This window comes from Natator depressus, chromosome 2, assembly GCF_965152275.1.
Source record: "Natator depressus isolate rNatDep1 chromosome 2, rNatDep2.hap1, whole genome shotgun sequence".
In the NCBI taxonomy this organism is placed as follows: Eukaryota; Metazoa; Chordata; order Testudines; family Cheloniidae; genus Natator; species Natator depressus.
In genome coordinates, this window is record NC_134235.1 from 183,685,166 (window position 1) to 183,705,376 (window position 20,211).

The following is a 20,211-nucleotide window of genomic DNA, read 5'->3' on the forward strand; positions in this document are numbered from 1 at the left end:
TCATATAGGACATCAAATTTCATATAGGACCTAATTTCATATAGGTCATCAGATGGTGGTACTTCGGATCACTATCATATTGGATTGGAATCAGCAATTTAGAAATGAAAGACTCAATATCTCATTATTAATCCCTTGATCCACCCAGTTTTCCCCTGGGTGCTGTTTTAGGAGCCTAATCCCAGTCTTTCTTCAAATTTTTGAAAGCAATTGGTCTTAATTACGTCTCTTAGAAGATAAGACTTTTTCTGCTAGTTAGCTCTTCAATAAAAGCAGGTGAGGTAGAGGCTTTGATCATACAGGTATTCTTTTTAAGTCAGATCTAGTCTTTTTAGATTTTGTTTTTGCAAGTCTGATAGTATGCCAGAAAGTAATCCAAATAGTATGTAAAATAAGATTAATGTCTTCAAAAATGAAACTCAAAGCCAAATTTGATTGATTTGAACACTTGAAATAGTGCTATAAAACTGTTCTTTAATGTACAAAATTATTTCTAACCTGTCATAAAGATACTTCCAGGTACCTTAGCTCCAAGGAGAAGGATCACAGACTTGGTAAAATCACAAAACTCTTTTAAATTGCTAATTAAGTATCAGACAACAAAGCCCTGAGACTCTACTAAGCTTCTTTTTAAAAGTGCGACTGCTGTTTGTCTGACTACTTTCCTTCATGGATTGGGCATCTCCATTTTCTATTCTCCCTATCACCTGACCTGGTCATTTACAGGTAATCTCTAACTGCTCAGTTTGCCATAAGGCGCACCTTAACAGTGATGGATGAATCTTCTTGAATCTTGTTGCAAGTATTGTGTCTCCTCATTGTTTCATCAGCCTCTGACTGGCACAATAGTGATATCATTACATTCAGTCAATAATCTTGACATGATGTTGTATTGTGACACAGTGGCTTTGTTCTAGAGGGCAAAGTTACAAAAATGGTCATCCTTCCATGGTTATAGGAGTAAAATGCAGGATCTTCTAGCAGATCTCCAAATACTCATTTGGGGTCCAATAATGTTTGTCCCATGTCTATAAATGAGGGTTTAAGTGTTTCCTAAGAGTGGAGGATGAAAGACTATTTACATCCAAGTGTCCCTCTGGTCTCATTTTTATAGCCATGATAGTATTTAAATCATTAATACAATCGGGCTAAATGACTAAACTGCCATTTCTCGTTTATAGGACCACCTTGTTCATAATAGTTGTATAATAATGAATACAAAACCATGCTACAATAAGCTACACCTCAGCAAAAATGTCTTTTCATGAGCAATTTATTCTGAAGCTGTTTTTTAAAAAAAAAACTATTTTATATGTTAAAAATGCTTTATTCAGTATCTCTACATATTTATTATGGGGTATTCCTCATGTTGTAACTTTTGTTTTTTTTCCTAACAAATAGAAAATTGAAGGAAAAAAGGTGCCTCATTCACAACTTGATTTAAGTTGCAACTGAAAGCAGGGCTTTTGGTGTCATCACAGTTTCTGTGCGTAGTTCAGCATAATTGTCCATCTCTGTTCATTTGAAGCCCAAGATTGCATTAATGGTAGTGTTGCATGTTATGAGTGAGGTGCACTTACCAGAGCCATGTGGGTGAAGCTTGCCACAGCATTTATATACGTTACGATTGTTTTAAACCAGTATCATCAGTCCCTCACGTTCATAAAAATTAAATTCACCCACAAAATAAAAACAAAAAAGTCCACACATACACAAAATAAGAAAAAATATTCTTCTTCGAGTGCTTGCTCATGTCCATTCCTATGTAGGGGTGTTTTTAACCTCAGTGGTATCTGCCGGGTCGGCTCCAATGTCCACTGGAGTCGTGTGCCCATCGTGCCTGTATAAAGGATCCTGCTGCCCAGCTGCCCGCTCAGTTCCTTCTTACTACCTGTGAAGGTCGCTGGAACTTCAGCTCATCCTAGAATTTTCCCACAAGTACTCCTCTCGGTGGACTTTTTTTTTTCTCTACTTGTACATAATTCTAATTATTTGTAGTGGTTACATTTCAGTTGTTTAGTTAGTTAGATTAATGAACCCCACTAAGTGAGAGAGGCAAGCTTTCAAGCTTACTCAGAGCTCTTCTTCAGGTCTGGAAAATTTTCAGAGCATCACTGCTAAATACAAGATGAAACAGATTGTTTAGCATAAGTAGTTAACACATATTTCAAGAGACCATGCAAGGTGAAGTGGCTCATAGATAGGGAAGGAAGTGGAGGGGGGGAGGGAGAGCGGCTGTGAGGCAGGTTGTTAATTGGCTATAGATTGTTGTAGTAAGCCATGAATCCAGTGTCTCTCTTCAGACCATGATTTTTAGTGTCTAACAAAGTTATGAATTTAAGCTCCCAGGCTCATAAGTACACCCACAAAGCGATCACTCTATATCTGACCTATCAGTCCTCATCTTCAAAGGAAACCTGCACAACACTTTCAAAAGATAAGCCTGAGAACTGAAATTCATAATTTTGCACTGCTGTAGCACTTTAGTAAAGACACTACGGGCTTGTCTACACTACCGGCTGGATCGATGGGCAGCAATCGATCCAGCGGGGGTCAATTTATCGTGTCTAGTATAGACACAATAAATGGACTGCCAATCGCTCTAGCATCGACTTCGGTACTCCACCTCAACGAGAAGTGCAAGGGAAATCGCCGGGAGAGCATCTCCCGTCAAGACACCGCAGTGAAGACACCGCAGTAAGTAGATCTAAGTATGTTGACTTCAGCTACGTTATTCATGTAGCTGAAGTTGCATAACTTAGATCGATCCCTCCCATCCCCCATAGTGTAGACCAGCCCTACTATGCTGACAGGAGACCTTCTCCCATTGGCATAGTTAATTCAGCTCCCCAAGAGGCAGTAGCTATGTCGATGGGAGAAGCTCTCCCACTGACATAGCGCTGTTTACATGGGGAGGTTAGGTCGGTATAACTACGTCGCTCAAGGGCATGGATTTTTCACACCCCTGAGTGACGTAGTTATACCAGTATAGGTCTGTAGTGTAGGGCTAGCCTAAGTTTTCCTGAAGAAAAGGTCTGTGTAAAACTTGAAAGCGTCTCTCTCTCTCGCCAACAGTAATTGGTCCAATAAAAGATATACATCATCCAACTTGACTGTCTAATATCCTAGTACTGACACGGGTACAACAAACACTGGATACAATAGTGGGAGGTCAATAAGACTGTGGCATTTGGATGGATTTGTCTTTCCTGTCCTCACTAGTTATGCAGACTGAGAACTGCCTGGAGCTAGGACTCAGCTAACTGATAAAGGCATAGAAAAGCCACCGGCAAATCTGTTCTTCTCAATCACTGATTGGAACTGTGATAAAATCAGCCATGTGGGGGAGAGAAAGAAGGGGAGAGAATGGCTGTGGACCTCTTTCCGCAAAATATATTGAGAAGAATCATTTGTGGAATGTGCTGATATTGTGGATGACAATGATGTGGGAGAGAGCAAGCACAGTCAACATGAAGCTTAATGATCTCTGTGGTAGCTGTGAAACAACATGGCTGCAACCTGGCCCGTTGCCCTACTCGTTCTGCTGGATATATTACATCAAGTATTCTGACAGGACACTGTCCACGGTTTTGTTCATAAGTGCTGTATCTGTGGAAATATATCTATTTCTGTGTATAACTGGGCTGTTGCTTTCCATCTTTCTTTGTTTACCAAGTTGTATTGACATTGAAAGGGTTCAATTCATGTATAAAGGCTGCCGTTAATTTATAACACTAAGGAAGAATCAAATGAAGGAGACTTTCACAGAGTAACAAGGAAGTAAAAAGCAGTCTTTATTTCCGTAGCTGGAATACTACAGGTTTATGTTCCAGTAGAAGTTGCCATTCCTTGCCCACTTGTTTGGAATGCATTCATTTTCCAGAAGCCCTCTATGAGTTGGCACTGCTCTGGCATTTGAATAATGGGAGCCAGTGTGGTTGTAAGTAAATATGAGAGCTGGCCCACAAAGCAGCATTGACGTTGTCAGCAATGAGAAATATGGTCTCTCTCTTCTTGGCTGAATGTTTCACTTTGGGTTGTAGAGTGAAACTGTCTGATTCTGAAACCATCCCTGTGTCTATCACAATTGTTTTTGTTGTGGAGCACTTCTTGCCTTAATTCAGTGCCGCTGTGGGAACAAGAGGTCTGCCATGTTCATTTGGTGTTTCACTGCACTGTAATTTTACATAGTACAAACGCTGCTGAGATTGCCTTTCTGTGTTATTTGTTGTGCCCATCACCATTACTTCCTTTTGACCGCTTCTCTGTAATTACACATGCATGGTTTACTGGCTGCTGTAAAGGTATCTAAATACAACTTGACTTGTTTCAAAACAAAACGTAAATTAGCCAAAATAGTCCTCTCAGAGGTCAGTCAAGACCAAATGATTACCTGCTTATTCTTTGCCAGCCAGACAAAGAATAAACACATGACAATAAACAAGAGTAGTTTTCAAGACTCCATTTATTTTTATGACCGTTTTCACAATTTTATGGAAATTGGACCATTACATAAAATATAATTTTCCTCAGAAATTGGTGTTTTAGAGACTGATATCCCTCATCCTCATCTCCATATTTAGTTGGTTTTAGGGTTGTTGTTTTTTTTTTAACAAACAGCACAAATCTAATCACATTTTTAAGAAAATATTTAGACATAAGTTTTGTCCTTTTATCAAAATCTTTAAAGGACTCTGTTTGGTACTTAATGAAAAGCTCAGGAGTTCTATTTCCAAGTTTTATGAGCCTTTGGAAACTAGGGAATGTACATATATTTCCTAAAGATCCTACTGAGAAAGGAGTGTATAATGCTTTTAATATTTAGCCCCAAAATCATAGACCACAATGATTTTCTAACAGATTTTATCACTCTTGTTATTCTTATTTCCCCTCCCCCCCCCCATATATAGTTTTCATAATCTTCTTTAGTTCTCAACATGCCTCATCATCTTTCTACTCCTCTTTAGATGGTAAACCTAAAATGTCAAGTCAAGTTAATGTACAAGCTTTTAGCTCTGGAGTCCTGAGTTCAAATCCAGGTTAGGACTCATGTAAAAATGAATTTTCTGATTGATCTTCATCCCTAGTGAATGTTAATAATGTCACAGAACTGCCACTCACTCTCAGCCAGTTTGGCTTTCTGCTCAGGAAAGGCTAAGGATTTAGATCAGGCTTGAAATGCACTGGGGAAGCTTGCACAGCATCTGGTCACTCTGTGCCCTGCTGAAGCCAGTGCTATTAGTCCCTCACTTTCATGAGTGCCAAATCAGCATTTCAAAATGAGAGAGAGGAAGATGCCAAGCTGGAGAAGCATTAGATTCCTTGACAAACTGCAACTGCCCTATAGTTTTGGAGTTTTGTCTGGGTCTGTTGTGTAGCACAGGAATGTCCTCTTGGATACTGTTGTCCTTAGATACACAAGCATTTCTTAATCACTAAGTCACTTGAATACTCCTACAGTACAAAAGTCATCATTAAAAAGTCAGCATTTTCCAACAATTACCACTCAATGGAATGTGCAGTTGCCATTGTCTTTTCCTACGGTGAGAATAGGAGATATTTTGTCATAGCTGTCTGGTAATGGTTATTCCTATTATTTATTGTATGTGTTTATTTATATTGAGGTAGCACCAAGTCATGGACCAGGGCTCCATTGTGCCAAGCACTGTACAATGCACAAAAAAGATTGCCCCTACTCCCAGAAGCTTACAAGCTAAGTATGAGACAAAAGGCAGCAGGTGGTTACAACATATAGGCAGGGAATGCATAAGGTAACAATGAGACAGAATGAATCAGCGTCATTAGCAGTGGTCACAGCACATGAGCTACCTAACCAAGTTCCAGTTTTTCTGCAGACATCACAGAAGAGGAGATTTTTAAGGAGAGATTTGAAGGAGGACAATGAGGTGGCTTTGCAGATGTTTACAGGAAACTCTTCCAAAATGTAAGGGGCAGCATGGGAGAATGCATGACAGTCTTATTTGAAAATTTAACAAATGGGACCTGAAGGTTGCCATCATTGGTCAAATAGATACAGGAGTCAACATCAATATCATATAAAAGACAGTAGATAGCGCAGGGATAGGCTGTGAAGGGCCTTAAAAACGAAGATGAGAAGTTTGTGTGTGATGCAATGGAGAAGGGGGCGCCAGTGGAGGGACTCAAAGTGATGGGGTCAAATCTATGAGCCAGGAAAATGATCTTTGCAGCAACATTTTGAATAGAGATAAGTGCGGCAAGATGAGATTTGTCAAGGACAAAGAGGTTGCAGAAACCAAGACACTAGAAGATGAGGGATTTAGCTGTGTGGGTGGAGAGGAAAGGCCAGATCTCAGAGATATTTTGCAGAAAAAAGTAATACAATTTAGACTCAGCCTGGACCTCGAGAGAGGGCTGAGCTGAAGATTACACCCAGGATATGGGCTTCAGTGACAGGAATGATGGTGGTGGTGTCCACAGTGACTGTGAAAGGAAGGAATGAGGAGGGCTTTTGGGGAAAGATTAAGAGCTGTATTTTGGCCATGTTGAGTTTAAGCTGACATCTGGACATCCATGAGGAGACATCAGAAAGAAAGGCTGGGATCTCTGTTTGGATAGAAGGAGACAAGTCTGAAGTGGAGAGGTAGATCTGTGAGTCATCAGCATAGAGATGATAGTTGAAGTTTGTGGATGAGCTCACCCAGTGACAGGGTGGCAAATGTTGACTTTTTAATCTGATATTACTCCTTTATATGTATAATAGGGAACACTGCACCATGGTATGGGAGTTTCCTACAACTCCCTTTAGACAGTCTGTAACAACATATATTTCTACTATGAGCAGGAAACCTCAGACTCTTTTTGTCAATTAACAACTGCAGTTCACTTATATTAGATGCAGTTATTATGGACAGTAGGTAAGAAGAGACACAAAGAGATTCCACTAACCAATTAAATTAAATTGAACACTTTTAACTCACTGTTATAATGGACAGAAACTGCAGTAATGATGGATATTTTCTGGGTAATAAAGGCATTTGTACTTCCTGAAGGAGAGTTGAAAACAGTTGCCAGTTAACAATTTTCTGACTTTTCAAGATTTGCAATAACCATGAGGTTAGTCTGTGTATGTGTTTATGCATATTGAGGAAGAGGGGATACATTCAAATTGGAGGGTGCAAAGAAAGATCCAAGGTGAAGTAGAATTCACAAGTGTAGTCCTAACAGTCCCAAAGTCCATCTGACTTTCAAAATGTCAGGGAGCTGCTATAGTCACAAGTTACCACTGGAAATTGCTTTGAACTCATAATAAAGATTACTGTACACACACATGCATAAATGAAAAGGAATCAAGATAGGTAGGATGAAATATTGGCCCTATTGATGTCAAAAGGAGTTTTGCCATTGACTGCAATGAGGCCAGGATTTCACCAATAAAGAGCAAAAAAGGTGTTTGAGTTATTGAAGCTAAGCTTTCTGATGTAGGTTATTGTCACAGACACTGGCTTGTTTTTGCATGTATTTACAAGATCTGAAAGCCACAAAGTCTTTCTAATCTGTGTAGATGGAGTACATGCCTATAATGATGTGTGCCAAAGAACACCTGGAACACTCATGCTTTTATAATTTTCATTTCTTGTTTTTACAGTCCATCAGCATTGCCCAGGCCTGTTCATAGAAGCTGGCAATTAGTAACACAAACTAAACCTGCTCAACTTGCTGTGCTCTTGCCACACATGCATTTGTATATCTCTCTCCCCATCCAAAATATTAACAGAGAAGAGAGTAGTAAGAAAATACATAATGATGCGGGGAAGTATCAGAAATATTTTCTCAAGTTCCAAATTAGTTTTCCCTGTATCAGAGGTAGTAAAGACAAATGTGGGCCATCTCAATGAGTTCTGTTTCAGACAGTACATGCAGTTGGTACATTATGTTTGTAAAATTTTATAGTGTGTTAAGAATTTTGGTTTTTTCTCTTTAAATAGTAAGTAATTGAGTGTGTCTGAGAGTCTCCCTCTGCTGATCTCCATAGGCTGTTGACCTCTCTACCACCATTTTAAAATTATAACCATAGGGACGTGGTTTGTTGATGTTCTGAATAAACAAATTCTACTGGTTTTTGAAGGCTATGGTGAGAACAATCATAGTATGTGCAGTTCTCTCTGTCTCATGGTAGGAGAAAATGCAAATAGAAATATCTACCAATAAATAAAATAGCATGAGATGTGTTTGCAAACATTGTACTTCATCCTTCCTGTTCCTCAATTCCTGGAGCTGCCAGGAGCCAGTCTGGGCCCTGACACAAGTAGATCTTGAAGCCACAAGGACTGCTGTAAATTTTGCCCACAGTAACAGCTTCCAAGGGGCTGTTATACTGGTCAGGTGTGGAAGGAGTGCAGTGGCCATGCCACTGACAACCTCTTCCCTGGGCAGGGACCAGGATGGAGTGGCAGAACTGGTTATGCTTATTCCAAGCAACCCAGAGATTCACACGGGGAGTTCACAGTTACCTAGTTAGGGCAAGTTTTACAGGTCCTTTCCACCACTGGAGCAGCACAAAGACTTGTATCGGGGTTGTGAACTTGGCCTTGTACTTACTGACAAACTGGGAACACACTTAGTCTCTGCAAAAACTTAGTTTAAGACAAGGTGTACAACAGGTGGAGAGGACAGGGAGAGGTCAGGGTAACAACAATGTAAATAAGATTGCAAGCTATTTGGGTCACAAGCTGTGTGTTTGTACAATGCCTAGCACCCATTCTGTCTGGGGCTTTTAAGGAATACTGTAATACAAATGATTGTGCAAACTTAAGGTCTCTCACCATCATAACACCAACTATACAGGCCTTAAGAAAGGAGGAGTATTTATATGTATACAAAAAATATGGACAAGATCAAGTGACTAATCAATTTCCATTTTCTATAAATGTATGTGGTTTCCTATAAGACTGAAAAGCAAAGTGGTTCTAACCCTGTTCCATATGAATTGTGAGTGGCAAACTAGGTGATATGCTTTTATTTAATTCATATAGTGCTTATGAGAAGATGCAGGACTGACAGCCTTGGAGACTGAATAACATACCGGTAGTTTCCATAGGTAGGTGTGACATGGGCAGCATGTACCTGTAGTTATATCAGACACATACAGTGAAGGTGTATCTGTAGTTATATCAGACCTCAAGGAAAAAGTAAGATGACATACCATTATGGGATCCACATAAAGTGCCAAACTGGTAAAAAGAGAAGTCCAAGGTACATGTGCAATGGTGCACTTATATTTCTGTATACAATTACTGCAATGGCTTGTGAAAATCATGCATTTGGCAACAGAAATGAGTACTTAGACACCTAAATATCTGTTTGTATTTGCAATTATTTGCACTCACAATATCCATACTTGTGAAAATAATTTGAGAGTGCATCTGAATATGGTTCTGGGGTCTTTCTTACTTTCTGATTTAAAAAAAAGCTGATAAAATAAATTTTTAGTGTGAAAAGGCCCCTCTTTGTTTACCCAATTAACAATTTTGCATTTTCTCACCATATCGATATAATTTTCCTACACAGACTGCAAGCTTGTAACTCACTTTAAACCTGAACATGGCAGGAGAAAGCCATCCCCTTCAAAAGAGAGGTTAATTGATTTTGAAGTGACTCATCAGTTAAAAGTTGCAAGTTGTGAAAAATTGGAGAAAACAGTTCAGTGTCATGAAGCCATAGACCTTAAGAAGAGAAAAGATTCCTGATCTTTCCAGATAGTGTAAAACTATGCCCAGTTTTTTCAATTGTCTGAGAATCAAACTGGACAAAAATCAATGTGAGTTAAATCAGAACTCCAGCTCCACTCAGCTCATTAGCACTGAAATAAAGTGCTTTTGGTCATTTTTGTATTTCATACATTTTCCTGCATGCTAAATGCACTTGTCTTTAGCAGCACTATATTACCTGAACAGCTATTCAGTATTTTAGGGAATAATGATATTTACATATCAATTATGATGTTCTTTTATGACTCATCTTTGCTTAATAGAATTGAACAGAGAAAGCCTGCTGTTTGGTTATTAGCTTCATAAAAAAAGTCATTTTGAAATTCTTATTAAATCGCAATGAATGTACAACTAAACTGAGATTTAATTACATTTTTAATTAAAGGAACAACTACTGATTGTAAGTTATTGAACAATGTTTTATAACCAACCACAACAAATCACCATTATTAAAAGAGACCTTCAAACTATTTGTTAGGAACATAATGAAACCCTTAAAAATAAAACAGGTCAAGTCACATGGAGATGTATTATAGAAGAAAGAATAAAATGTGTGAAAAAATGCTTGTAAGGTTCTTATTATACATATTGTATTAATATTTATTGTCATCTGAAAACCACACAGAAGACAAAAGATTATGATTATACATCAACTTTTCAATAAGAGTACAGTATATTTAAATTGTTTTTGTCCTGGTTCTATTAGCTAAAGAATGATTCCTCAGCTCAGCCAGGTTTTTTCTACATAGCCTTTACACTAGGAGAGATATGTCTCCTAGTCTTATGTCTTATGTCTCAGCAGCCCTCAAGCAACTCTTGGAACAATAAGCTTTACCAATCAGTTTAACTTAAAAAAAAAAAAAACCACTTTGGCAAAAGCAAATGGTATTGCTCGTCATAAGTAAGATAGTACTGGCAAAAAGATAGCCATAATACTGGCAAGTGCTATCCAAGCTGCACCACACGGCTCAGCCAGCTCACTTCACACCTGATCTGCAACTTCTCTATTGTTACAGTATTGATCCTCTCACAAGCTAGTTGTATGACATGGGTAAATTTCCTAATGGAGGGTGAAGCACATCATTCTGTGTTCCAATGATCAAATTTAGACATGGAAACCCTATTTGCATGGGCAAATCTGTACACTCAAGTGCTATTGCACAAAAATTGGTCATGTATGTTTCTCAAATCTATTTGAAGCCTCTTTGAAAATTTGTCCCTTAAATTTGTTTGTTTTAGTTGGTCTCGATTTAAAATGTATATAGGAAACTAACAAAGCTAACCATTTTTCACTAAAAAAAAGTTAATTGTGACCAGTTGCTTAACACAATATGAACAAGGCAGAAAGAACACAAGCCAGAAAAGAAAAAGAACATGTTAAAGAATACTAAGATAAGTTAGAGGTAGTCAAACCAGCAAAGCCTAATGAAATTCACCCTATGGTACTTAAGGAACTAGTTGAAGCAATCTCAGAACCAATAGTGATTATCTTTGAGAACTAATGGAGCAGATGGGTGAGACCCCAGAGGACTGGAGAAGGGAAAACACAGTACCTATCATTAAAAAGAGGACCCAGAGAATTATAGACTAGTGAGCTGAACTTTGATACCTGGAAAAATACTGGAACAAATTATTAAACAATCAATTCATAAGAACCTAATGGAAAATAGGGTGATAAGTAACAGCCAACATGGATTTGTCATTCCAAACCAGACTAATTTCCTTTTTCGATAGTTACTGGCCTACTGGATGGGAGGGAAGCTATAGATGTGATATATCTTGATTTTAGTAAGGATTTTGACATAGTCCCACATGACATTCTTCTAAGCAAACTAGGGAAACATGGTTTAGACTAAACCAGTTATGCACCTACCTTATAGTAATTTTAAGATCATACTCAAAGAATGATTATCAATGGTTTACTGTCAAAGTGGGGGGAACGTATCTAGTGGGATCCTGCAGGAGTCTGTCCTGGATCCGATACTATTTGGCATTCTCATTAATGACGTGGATAGTGGAGTGGGGAGTATGCTTATAAAATTTGCTGGATACACCAAACTGGGTGGAGTTGTGAGCACTTTTCAAGACAAGATTAGAATTCAAAATGACCTTGACAAATTGGAGAATTGGTCTGAAATCAACAAGATGAAATTAAATAAAGACGAATGCAAAGTACTACACTTAAGAAGAAAAAATCAAATGCTCATCTACAAAATGGGGAATAATTGGCTAGACGGTAATACTGCTGAAAAGGATCTTGGAGCTCTAGTAGAGCACAGATTAAATATGAGCCAACAATGTGATGCAACTGCAAAAAATACTAATGTTCGGGGGGGGGAGGTATTAACAGGAGTGTCATATGTAACAGACAGGTGGTGATTGTCCCACTCTACTCGGCGCTGGTGAGGCCTTAGCTGGAGTATTGTGTCCAGTTCTATGTGCCGCACTTTAGGAAAGATGTGGACAAAATGGCTAGAGTCCAGAGGAGAGCAACAAAAATGATAAAATATGAGGAAAGGTTAAAAAAAACTGGGCATGTTTAGTCTGAACGATGTGAAAAGATTGCAAGGTCAAACACTCAAATGTTAGGAAATGCCAGAATGTATGGTGCCCATGCAAGCTTAATTCATCTGTCTCCTGCATATGGATGATTATACAGCCTTCCCTACATGATCACAAACGTTTTTCCCCACAGGATCCCTGCCTCATTCAGTGCATAGGATGGTTGGTGCTCTGAGGTTGAATTAGGGTTGTGTGGTGAATGAGGCTGGTGTCTGTGGATCCCTGCCTCAGTAGCTGCAGAAGTTGGAAAATATGTAGTGAATGAGGGAGGGGACTGCAGGAAGAGAAAGGATGGTCTTGTGATTAAAGCTGTTCAGAGCGAGAAAAGTGTTTTATAATTTTGGTTGGTCCAGTGTGTCGTCTTCGTTTACAGTTCTATAATTCAGAACACAAGCTACAGAAATATTCTGTATCTCTAGGTTGAGAAATAGAGGTGGATTATTGAACAGTAAATTGAGATGTTCTGATATAAACCTCAAGAGTGTAGAAAGGCTGAAGTACTTGTGATAGCATGAATACCTAAGAATGGATGTGTACATAGGTAATGAATTTACTGTTTTGTCCAATTAGTAGGAAAGATTTTAGTTAATGCAAAGAGGACCCCGTTCTTTGTATAGTGTAACCATAGGCTGTTCGGATTACAAGTGCAAGTGGCACTAGTGTAGTAGGATAACTGCTGGCACAGCTTCTGGTGGCATGCAGTAAATACAGCTTCTCTCTAGCTTTAAAAAAAGAATATTTGTAGGCATATCAGCCTATGCCTGATCAGTGTTAAATAGGACCAGCCGCGGGATGTTATAAGTTACAGCTCCCTGCCAAATTTTAGGATTCAAAATTGTGATTTCAAGCAGTAACTTCTGAATTATTAGAATGTTCAGCTAGCCAACAGTAGATGATCACCATTCTTTCTGATTCTTACCCTTCCCTCTATGGCCAACCCATATCCTTTGCAGGTGGCAACCCATATCCAGATTTTAGTAATTTCTTGGGATGTATGTGGAATGTACCAATAGTGCTCCTTAAGCAACTTGTCAGGTATTCAGTGTCCACCATGTGAAGCATGTGATTCCATTTTGTGTCACCCTTTGATCTTCCCATCAGCATGATTAACTGATCAGGAAATGAGAAGCCACTTGCAGCTTCCTGGCACATCAGTAGTTATAGTTCTTGGGGAGGGGGAACAGTAAACTGGTCATTATAGAGCACTGTGATAAAACAGGTACAACACATATAAGCGTTACAAGGTCAGCTGTAACCAGCGTTAATCCACCATAGAAAGGCTTGCAGGATTTGCCATTCATTTTTATGTTGTATAAACAGTAAGGTAATTTTATTGCTGTGTATATTTAGTGTTTCTTGTATCTGATAAGTGGTAATGGTCCCATCAGGAAGGAACCACTTGTATGAGCAATTCCCACAAAGCAGTGATGTTAAACTCGCCTCCTCGATATGATCATAACAAACCTGACATTTTATAATCCAGATAAGTAACCTGAAGGATGACTGATACAAGGCTGATTGTTCATTTTCCTCTCAAGTGGGGGAAAAAAATGATTGTGTCCTGAAATTTTCCCTGAAGTTCAAAATAAATGGATATGCTCTTAGTTGCATTGATAGTAAAAATGAAAACCAGTTACTCAGGGTTAGTGGACTGTGATCTGTGAATTTTCACACATGCAGGGATACAGAACAAGAATGAATCTTATTTAAGACACTTTAGACATTCTTCAGAGTAGCAGCCGTGTTAGTCTGTATTCGCAAAAAGAAAAGGAGGACTTGTGGCACCTTAGCGAGTACTCCTTTTCTTTTTTAGACATTCTGCAGTTAAAATCCAATCTTGTTCAGTAAAGGGGTTTACTTTTGTTGGGTCTCTGTAATGCCACATTCCATTTAAAACTGTAACAATTGCTATGACTTGTTTCTGTCCTCCTCCCCGCTTCCACCCCCCCCACACACACAAAAAAAAGACACAGAAGAATTTCTCCCTAAGCCTTTGATAACTGTTCTTTCTTTTCATTCCAGATAACTTCAAACAAGAAGCACTCCGAGAGCCTGAAGAATGATGGTGACAGTCTTATCCAAATTCTAGAGAGACTGGCCCAAACTGCCAGGTGAGTTCCCTCAGGCTTTCAGGAATTTCCAGGGCTGAGAACACTCCCCTCCCCTTTTGTCTGAGATGGTCTTCTCTTGTAATCACCTCATGTGCACTACAAGCTTCTCCTGTTACCAGCCCTCCCCTCCCATACACTCCTGTCCTCAAAACTCCCTTTATTCAAAGCTTTCTTGCGTTTTTGTTGCTGCTGTTGCGGTGTACTTTGATCCCAGATGTGGCTAGGCCATAGGTATGTCAGACACTTTCTTTTTTTTTTTTTAAACAGCTCACCTCTTCATAACCAGATACTGGTTTATTGTTCCCCCATACAGTGTACTGGCAGCACAACATGGCTTTGTGCCCTTTCTCAAAGTAATGGTGGTGGTAAAAGCAAAATCCTTTCAAATGCACAGCTGAGGAGGACAAGAAATATTCTTCTAAGAATGCCGAATGTCTTTCAACTAAGACTTAAAACTGAGGTCCTGACCACTTCTGAAAAGTATCTTGGCATTCTTTGTAAGAATAGAGGTGTTAATCCCAGTGGCCTGGTCAAATCCCAACACTCTACCTACCTAATTCCCCTCCCAAATGGACACATTTTTGTTCTCTTTCCCTTAAAATGTTGTTCTTTGTTGCTGTGAACTGCTAGGCTGCATTTCACTGCTGGGTGAAATGGTTCCCATGTAAAGTTTATAGATGATTTTTTGCAATGCTTTGGGAATCTTCCTGGTGTCCTTTGTGCACATAAATACAAGCTTTGTATGAGTCAATGTTGTAGGCTCTGTTCAGGTGTGGAGTTATGAAAATTGGCCTCTCAACTCTATTGTAGAGTAAGTTGTATTATTTTTTGGAAGGGGGGGAGATGTTTGGGGAAATGTAACAACCACTGGTACCGTGATGGAGGGGTTTGTGAAGCTGTGGGATAGAAGTGGTGTGGAGAAGGAGACAGAACTTACCATAAATCAAGTTTTCAGAAATCTGCTTTCCCTCTTCTGTATTCAAGTGCTGAGTTGCATTTCCTGTTATCAACTACATTACCAGAGTAAAATAAAATGGCAGATCCCCCTAAAAGAGACACTAGCACCATCAGCTAAAGACAGTGACAAGTTCTTAAAATTCCTTTTCAGTCTTTGCTGTAGCATTATTTAGTTAGTTAACTAAGGAATTATAATTTACTCCTTTAACCCTTTCTAATCTTTGTCTTGGCTTCCTCTAATTGTTTACAGTTTTAAGCTTTCTTTACACAAGAAACCAGACACAACTGTTTATTTAGGGCCCTCCTCTGTGCGCCTTGCTCCAGCAAAATGCCCATTGGGCTAAATCCTAAGGCGCATAGAAGCTCCTACCCAGCCTGACCAATCCCAGGGATGGTCAAACTGGCAGTGTAGTTGTGGAGCAACTCCTCAGCTGCCCCATGGTCTAGCCCTGCAGCAGCCACAACAGGTCAATGGGAGCTCATGGAAATGAAGTCCTCTCCCTGTCCTCTGTGGAATTTGCTTCTCTGGGACCCTTGAGGCTAATGCTGTCTTGTCTAGACTCTAAGTTGCTACAACTGAGGTGGAGCAACAGGAAGGGCCTGAGAATCTGTGGGCTCTAAACCCCTTCAAAAATGGTGTTTTTGAGTCTAGGGGGTTCTGCAGTCTCTTCTGTATAGGTTCCCTCTTTCCCAAAATGTTTGCTAGTGCCTAATAAACTTGGCACCAGCTTCTCAACCATTCATTGAAACCTCCAAGCTCCTTCTGCCCAGCTGGGCTATGCATCAAACTGGAAGCATTTCAGAGAAAGCTACCACTAATGCCCTGGACCTATGCCTTTTTTCTAATAGTCTAAATTTAGCTGCCAGACCTCTCCTATATATATGTACGAGATTTAGCTGATATAAGAATGCTTCTGCCTTTCAATTTCATGAAGACCGGTTGTAGTCCTTTACTAAATCTCCCACTACAGTGGAGGGAATGAGAGAGGCCCCAACAGAATAACATGTATGTCATGTTTAAATAGAGAGCTAACTGTGCTTAGGTGCTCTGTCCTGCTGCCTCACAGAAACCTCATAAAGCAGTTTTGCCAATCCCCTTTGCTGCTACCTCCATAACCAGTCAGGACACAGGGAGACCGGCCACATAGAATTCATTTCATCTGTTCATTTTGCACTTCAAGATTTGTGGTCTTTTGCTATTCACTTTTCCAATACAGAGGATGAATTAATTTAAAGAAAGATGTTCAAGTAATAAGGCTTCTGGTTTATACTGCTGCTCAGTAAGAAACTCCTTCTAAAAGGAAAGTATGGATCAACAACTCAAGCAGTGTGGTCAAATACATGTTCTTAGTCCTTCAGTTGATGATGTCACAAGCTGAAGCCAAGGAACCAATGAATCCATATTGACCCACTTTCACAGGGCAGGAAAAACTAAAGGTCAACTGCAAAACTAAGGTTGAAACTATAGTAAATAACAAAATTGTCAGACACATAGATGAACATAATTTGTTGGGGAAGAGTCAACATGGGTTTTGTAAAGGGATATCATGCCTCACCAATCTACTAATTGAGGGGGTCAACAAGCATGTGGACAAGGGGGATCCAGTGGATATAGTGTACTTAGATTTTCAGAAAGCCTTTGACAAGGTCCCTCACCAAAGGCTCTTAAGAAAAGTAAGCTGTCCTGGGATAAGAGGGAAGATTCTCTCATTGATCAGTAACTGGTTAAAAGATAGGAATAAATTATCAGTTTTCAGAATAGAGAGAGGTAAATAGTGGTGTCCCTCAAGGGTCTGTACGGGGCCCAGTCCTATTCAATATATTCATAAATAATCTGGAAAAGGGGTAAACAGTGCGGTGGCAAAATTTACAGACGATACAAAATTGCTCAAGATAGTTAAGTCCCAGGCAGACTGTGAAGAGCTACAAAATGATCTCTCAAAACTGGGTGACTGGGCAATGAAATGGCAGATGAAATGCAAAGTAATGCACACTGGAAAACATAATTTCAGCTATACATATAAAATGATGGGGTCTAAATTGGCTGTTACCACTCAAGAAAGATCTTGGGAGTCATTGTGGATAGTTCTCTGAAAACATCCACTCAATGCTGCAGCAGCAGTCAAAAAAGCAAACAGAATGTTGGGAATCATTAAGAAAGAGATAGCTAATAAGACAGAAAATATCATATTGCCTCTATATAAATCCATGGTATGCCCACATCTTGAATCCTGTGTGCAGATGTGGTCGCCTCCCATCTCCAAAAAGATATATTGGACTTGGAAAAGGTTCAGAAAAGGGCAACAAAAATTATTAGGGGTATGGAACAGCTGCCATATGAGGAGAGATTAATAAGACTGGGACTTTTCAGGTTGGAAAAGAGACAACTAAGGGGGGATACGATAGAGGTCTATAAAATCATGACTGGTGCGGAGAAAGTAAATAAGGAAATGTTATTTACTCCTTCTCATAACACAAGAACAAGGGGGCAACAAATGAAATTAATAGGCAGCAGGTTTAAAACAAACAAAAGGAAGTATTTTTTTCACACAACGCAGTGAACCTGTGGAACTCTTTGCCTGGGGGTGTTGTGAAGGCCAAGCCCATAACAGGGTTAAAAAAAGAGCTAGATACGTTCATGGAGGATGGGTCCATCAATGGCTATTAGCCAGGATGGACAGGGATGGTGGCCCTAGCCTGTTTGCCAGAAGCTGGGAATGGGCGACAGGGGATGGATCTCTTGATGATGACCTGTTCTGTTCGTTCCCTCTGAAGCACCTGGCACTGGCCACTGTCAGAAGCCAGGATACTGGGCTGGATGGACCTTTGGTCTGACCCAGTATGGCCGTTCTTATGTTCTGAGGTCAAGATAGCCCATAGTTGCAGTAATTGTTTCACTAGACCAGCAGTGGTCTGTGTGGGGTGAACACCCAATCACAGGTTGGAAAACTATTAGCAGACAAGAGAGGTAGCAAACCACTGCACTCACTGAGGGAGGCAGTGAACTGGGTCTGAAAAGTGCAGTGCTATGTACAGCTAGGACAATTCTGCCTTTCCTGTAGCAGGTTAAAAAAAAGATACGTCAGCAGAGTTGCCGCTATCTGCTGACAGACTCACTCTCCCCCCCCAAGGAATGTGCATTGAAAAGAAGACAAAGATTTGAGACATTTTTCCACCAAACCATTTTAGAAAATGTAATAATTACGTCTTTCCTTTTTCAGAGTGAGACTTAGCAGGGCCCCAAGCAAGCAGTTCTGTAAACATGAACTCAAGGGATCACACTGATACGCATGCCTTGCTCCATGTTGAAATATCCACAGTATCCTAACAGAAAATTGGTTTACACAGGAGTTATCCAAAGTGGATTCCCTCCTCAGGCACTTTCCAGCACAAGTGAAAGTCTCACATGTAGGACAACCACAGAAGTTAGATGAGGTGTTTACCTTGAAGATTACTGTCTTTGTTTTCTTCTTTCCCAGCTCCCATGCCGATATTGCTGTTGCTGCCTTGGCTTTTGAAATTCTTAGAACAGTTGGACGCTAAAAGATGAAGGCTACCAGATCAATCATCACTCCACAGGCCTGACTGTGCACAAAACACTGGCACGGTGAATTCCTCAGTCTTGTTGTAGGATGTTTTTGAATGAGTGTTGTCCTAATTTGATAAGAAAACTATTGTGTGTATGTATTCAAAGGAAAAAGCGGGGAAAACTTGCTATTAAAAGAATAAGCATTTGTCCATTATCTTGCTTACATTAGCACAACCTATGGGTTGAGGGGATTTTTTTAAGTGTCCTACAGCCATGTTTTGAAGAATATAAATTAGAAAAATTTTATTTCATAATTATTTCACAAATATGTTTAGGGGAGAAACATTTTTCATTCCACCTGAATTGTGGTACATTTGCCAAGTTTTTGATCAGAAACAGAATGCCTTAGCTGATGATCCTCATTTGAAACATCACCTATAACAAACTGTAGAATACTTTTGCACATGTAAAGATTTCTGAAGTGCTTTGCAAATGTTAATGACTCAATCTGAAAACACTGCAGGGAGTTGGTATCATCCCCTTTTACAGATGGAAAATGAGCACAGTGAGTGAGTGATTTCCAAATGTCCCACAGAAAGTCTGGGATGGAGCCAGGAACAGAACCCAAATCTTCTGGCACTAGTCATGTAGTTTAAAGGCAATTTGCAAAACCAAATACAGTGTTCCAGTTAAAAGGGTACAATAAATGACTTTGCACTTCTATATTGCAGTGATTTTTGGTTAACCATTGCCTTACACACAAGTCAACTTGTGGCACTTTTCTTAAACTATTTTGATATACTTCAGTATGTTCCAGATTCTGTTTGGTCTATAAGGAAAATACTGTTAATTAAAAAATTTCAAACTGAGGCAGACCAAGCTACCTCCCTCACTCTCCTACTTAATTTTTCCACAAAGTTGTGCTCCTTTTGACACATTTGCCACAGTAATGATTATAACATTACAAAATTAGCACTAATTTCACAGAAGGGTTAAATGCCTACTCTGACATTTGCCTGCAAAAGTAAAGCAGTAGGACAGCTACTGAATTTAGATAAGGCATTGCAGCTTGCTAGCGATTGTTTACATTAGCAGTTCCCATACGGATATTGTTTCTTGGGCTTTGAAATTCTCTGAGTTAGACATGGAAAGATCAGTGCAAGTATCACACCATACACATTGCAATCACTTCTTTTTAATTAACAATAGCTTGTTTACAATGGCAGGAACTGTTAAGAATGTTGTGTAAGTCACTAGATTTGTTTTTAGTCTAGTTCCTATTTAAGTGACTGGGAGTCCTTCA

At 39.5% G+C, this 20,211-nt stretch overlaps 1 protein-coding gene across 2 annotated transcripts in view; it reads left to right on the plus strand.

Annotated features, from left to right (window-relative positions):
- The window catches only part of ULK4 (unc-51 like kinase 4), a 397,936-nt gene extending 378,149 nt beyond the window's left edge, over window positions 1–19,787 (plus strand). The window contains exons 36-37 of one of the 2 annotated variants that reach the window (XM_074945513.1): window positions 14,334–14,422; window positions 18,859–19,786. In XM_074945513.1, coding sequence (XP_074801614.1) covers window positions 14,334–14,422; window positions 18,859–18,922 — 153 coding nt within the window. In that variant the 3' untranslated portion in view covers window positions 18,923–19,786. Of the gene's footprint in view, window positions 1–14,333; window positions 14,423–18,858 lie in introns of both variants that reach the window. The other variant, XM_074945514.1, reaches the window with a different exon arrangement.
- The last annotated feature ends 424 nt before the right edge of the window (window positions 19,788–20,211 follow it).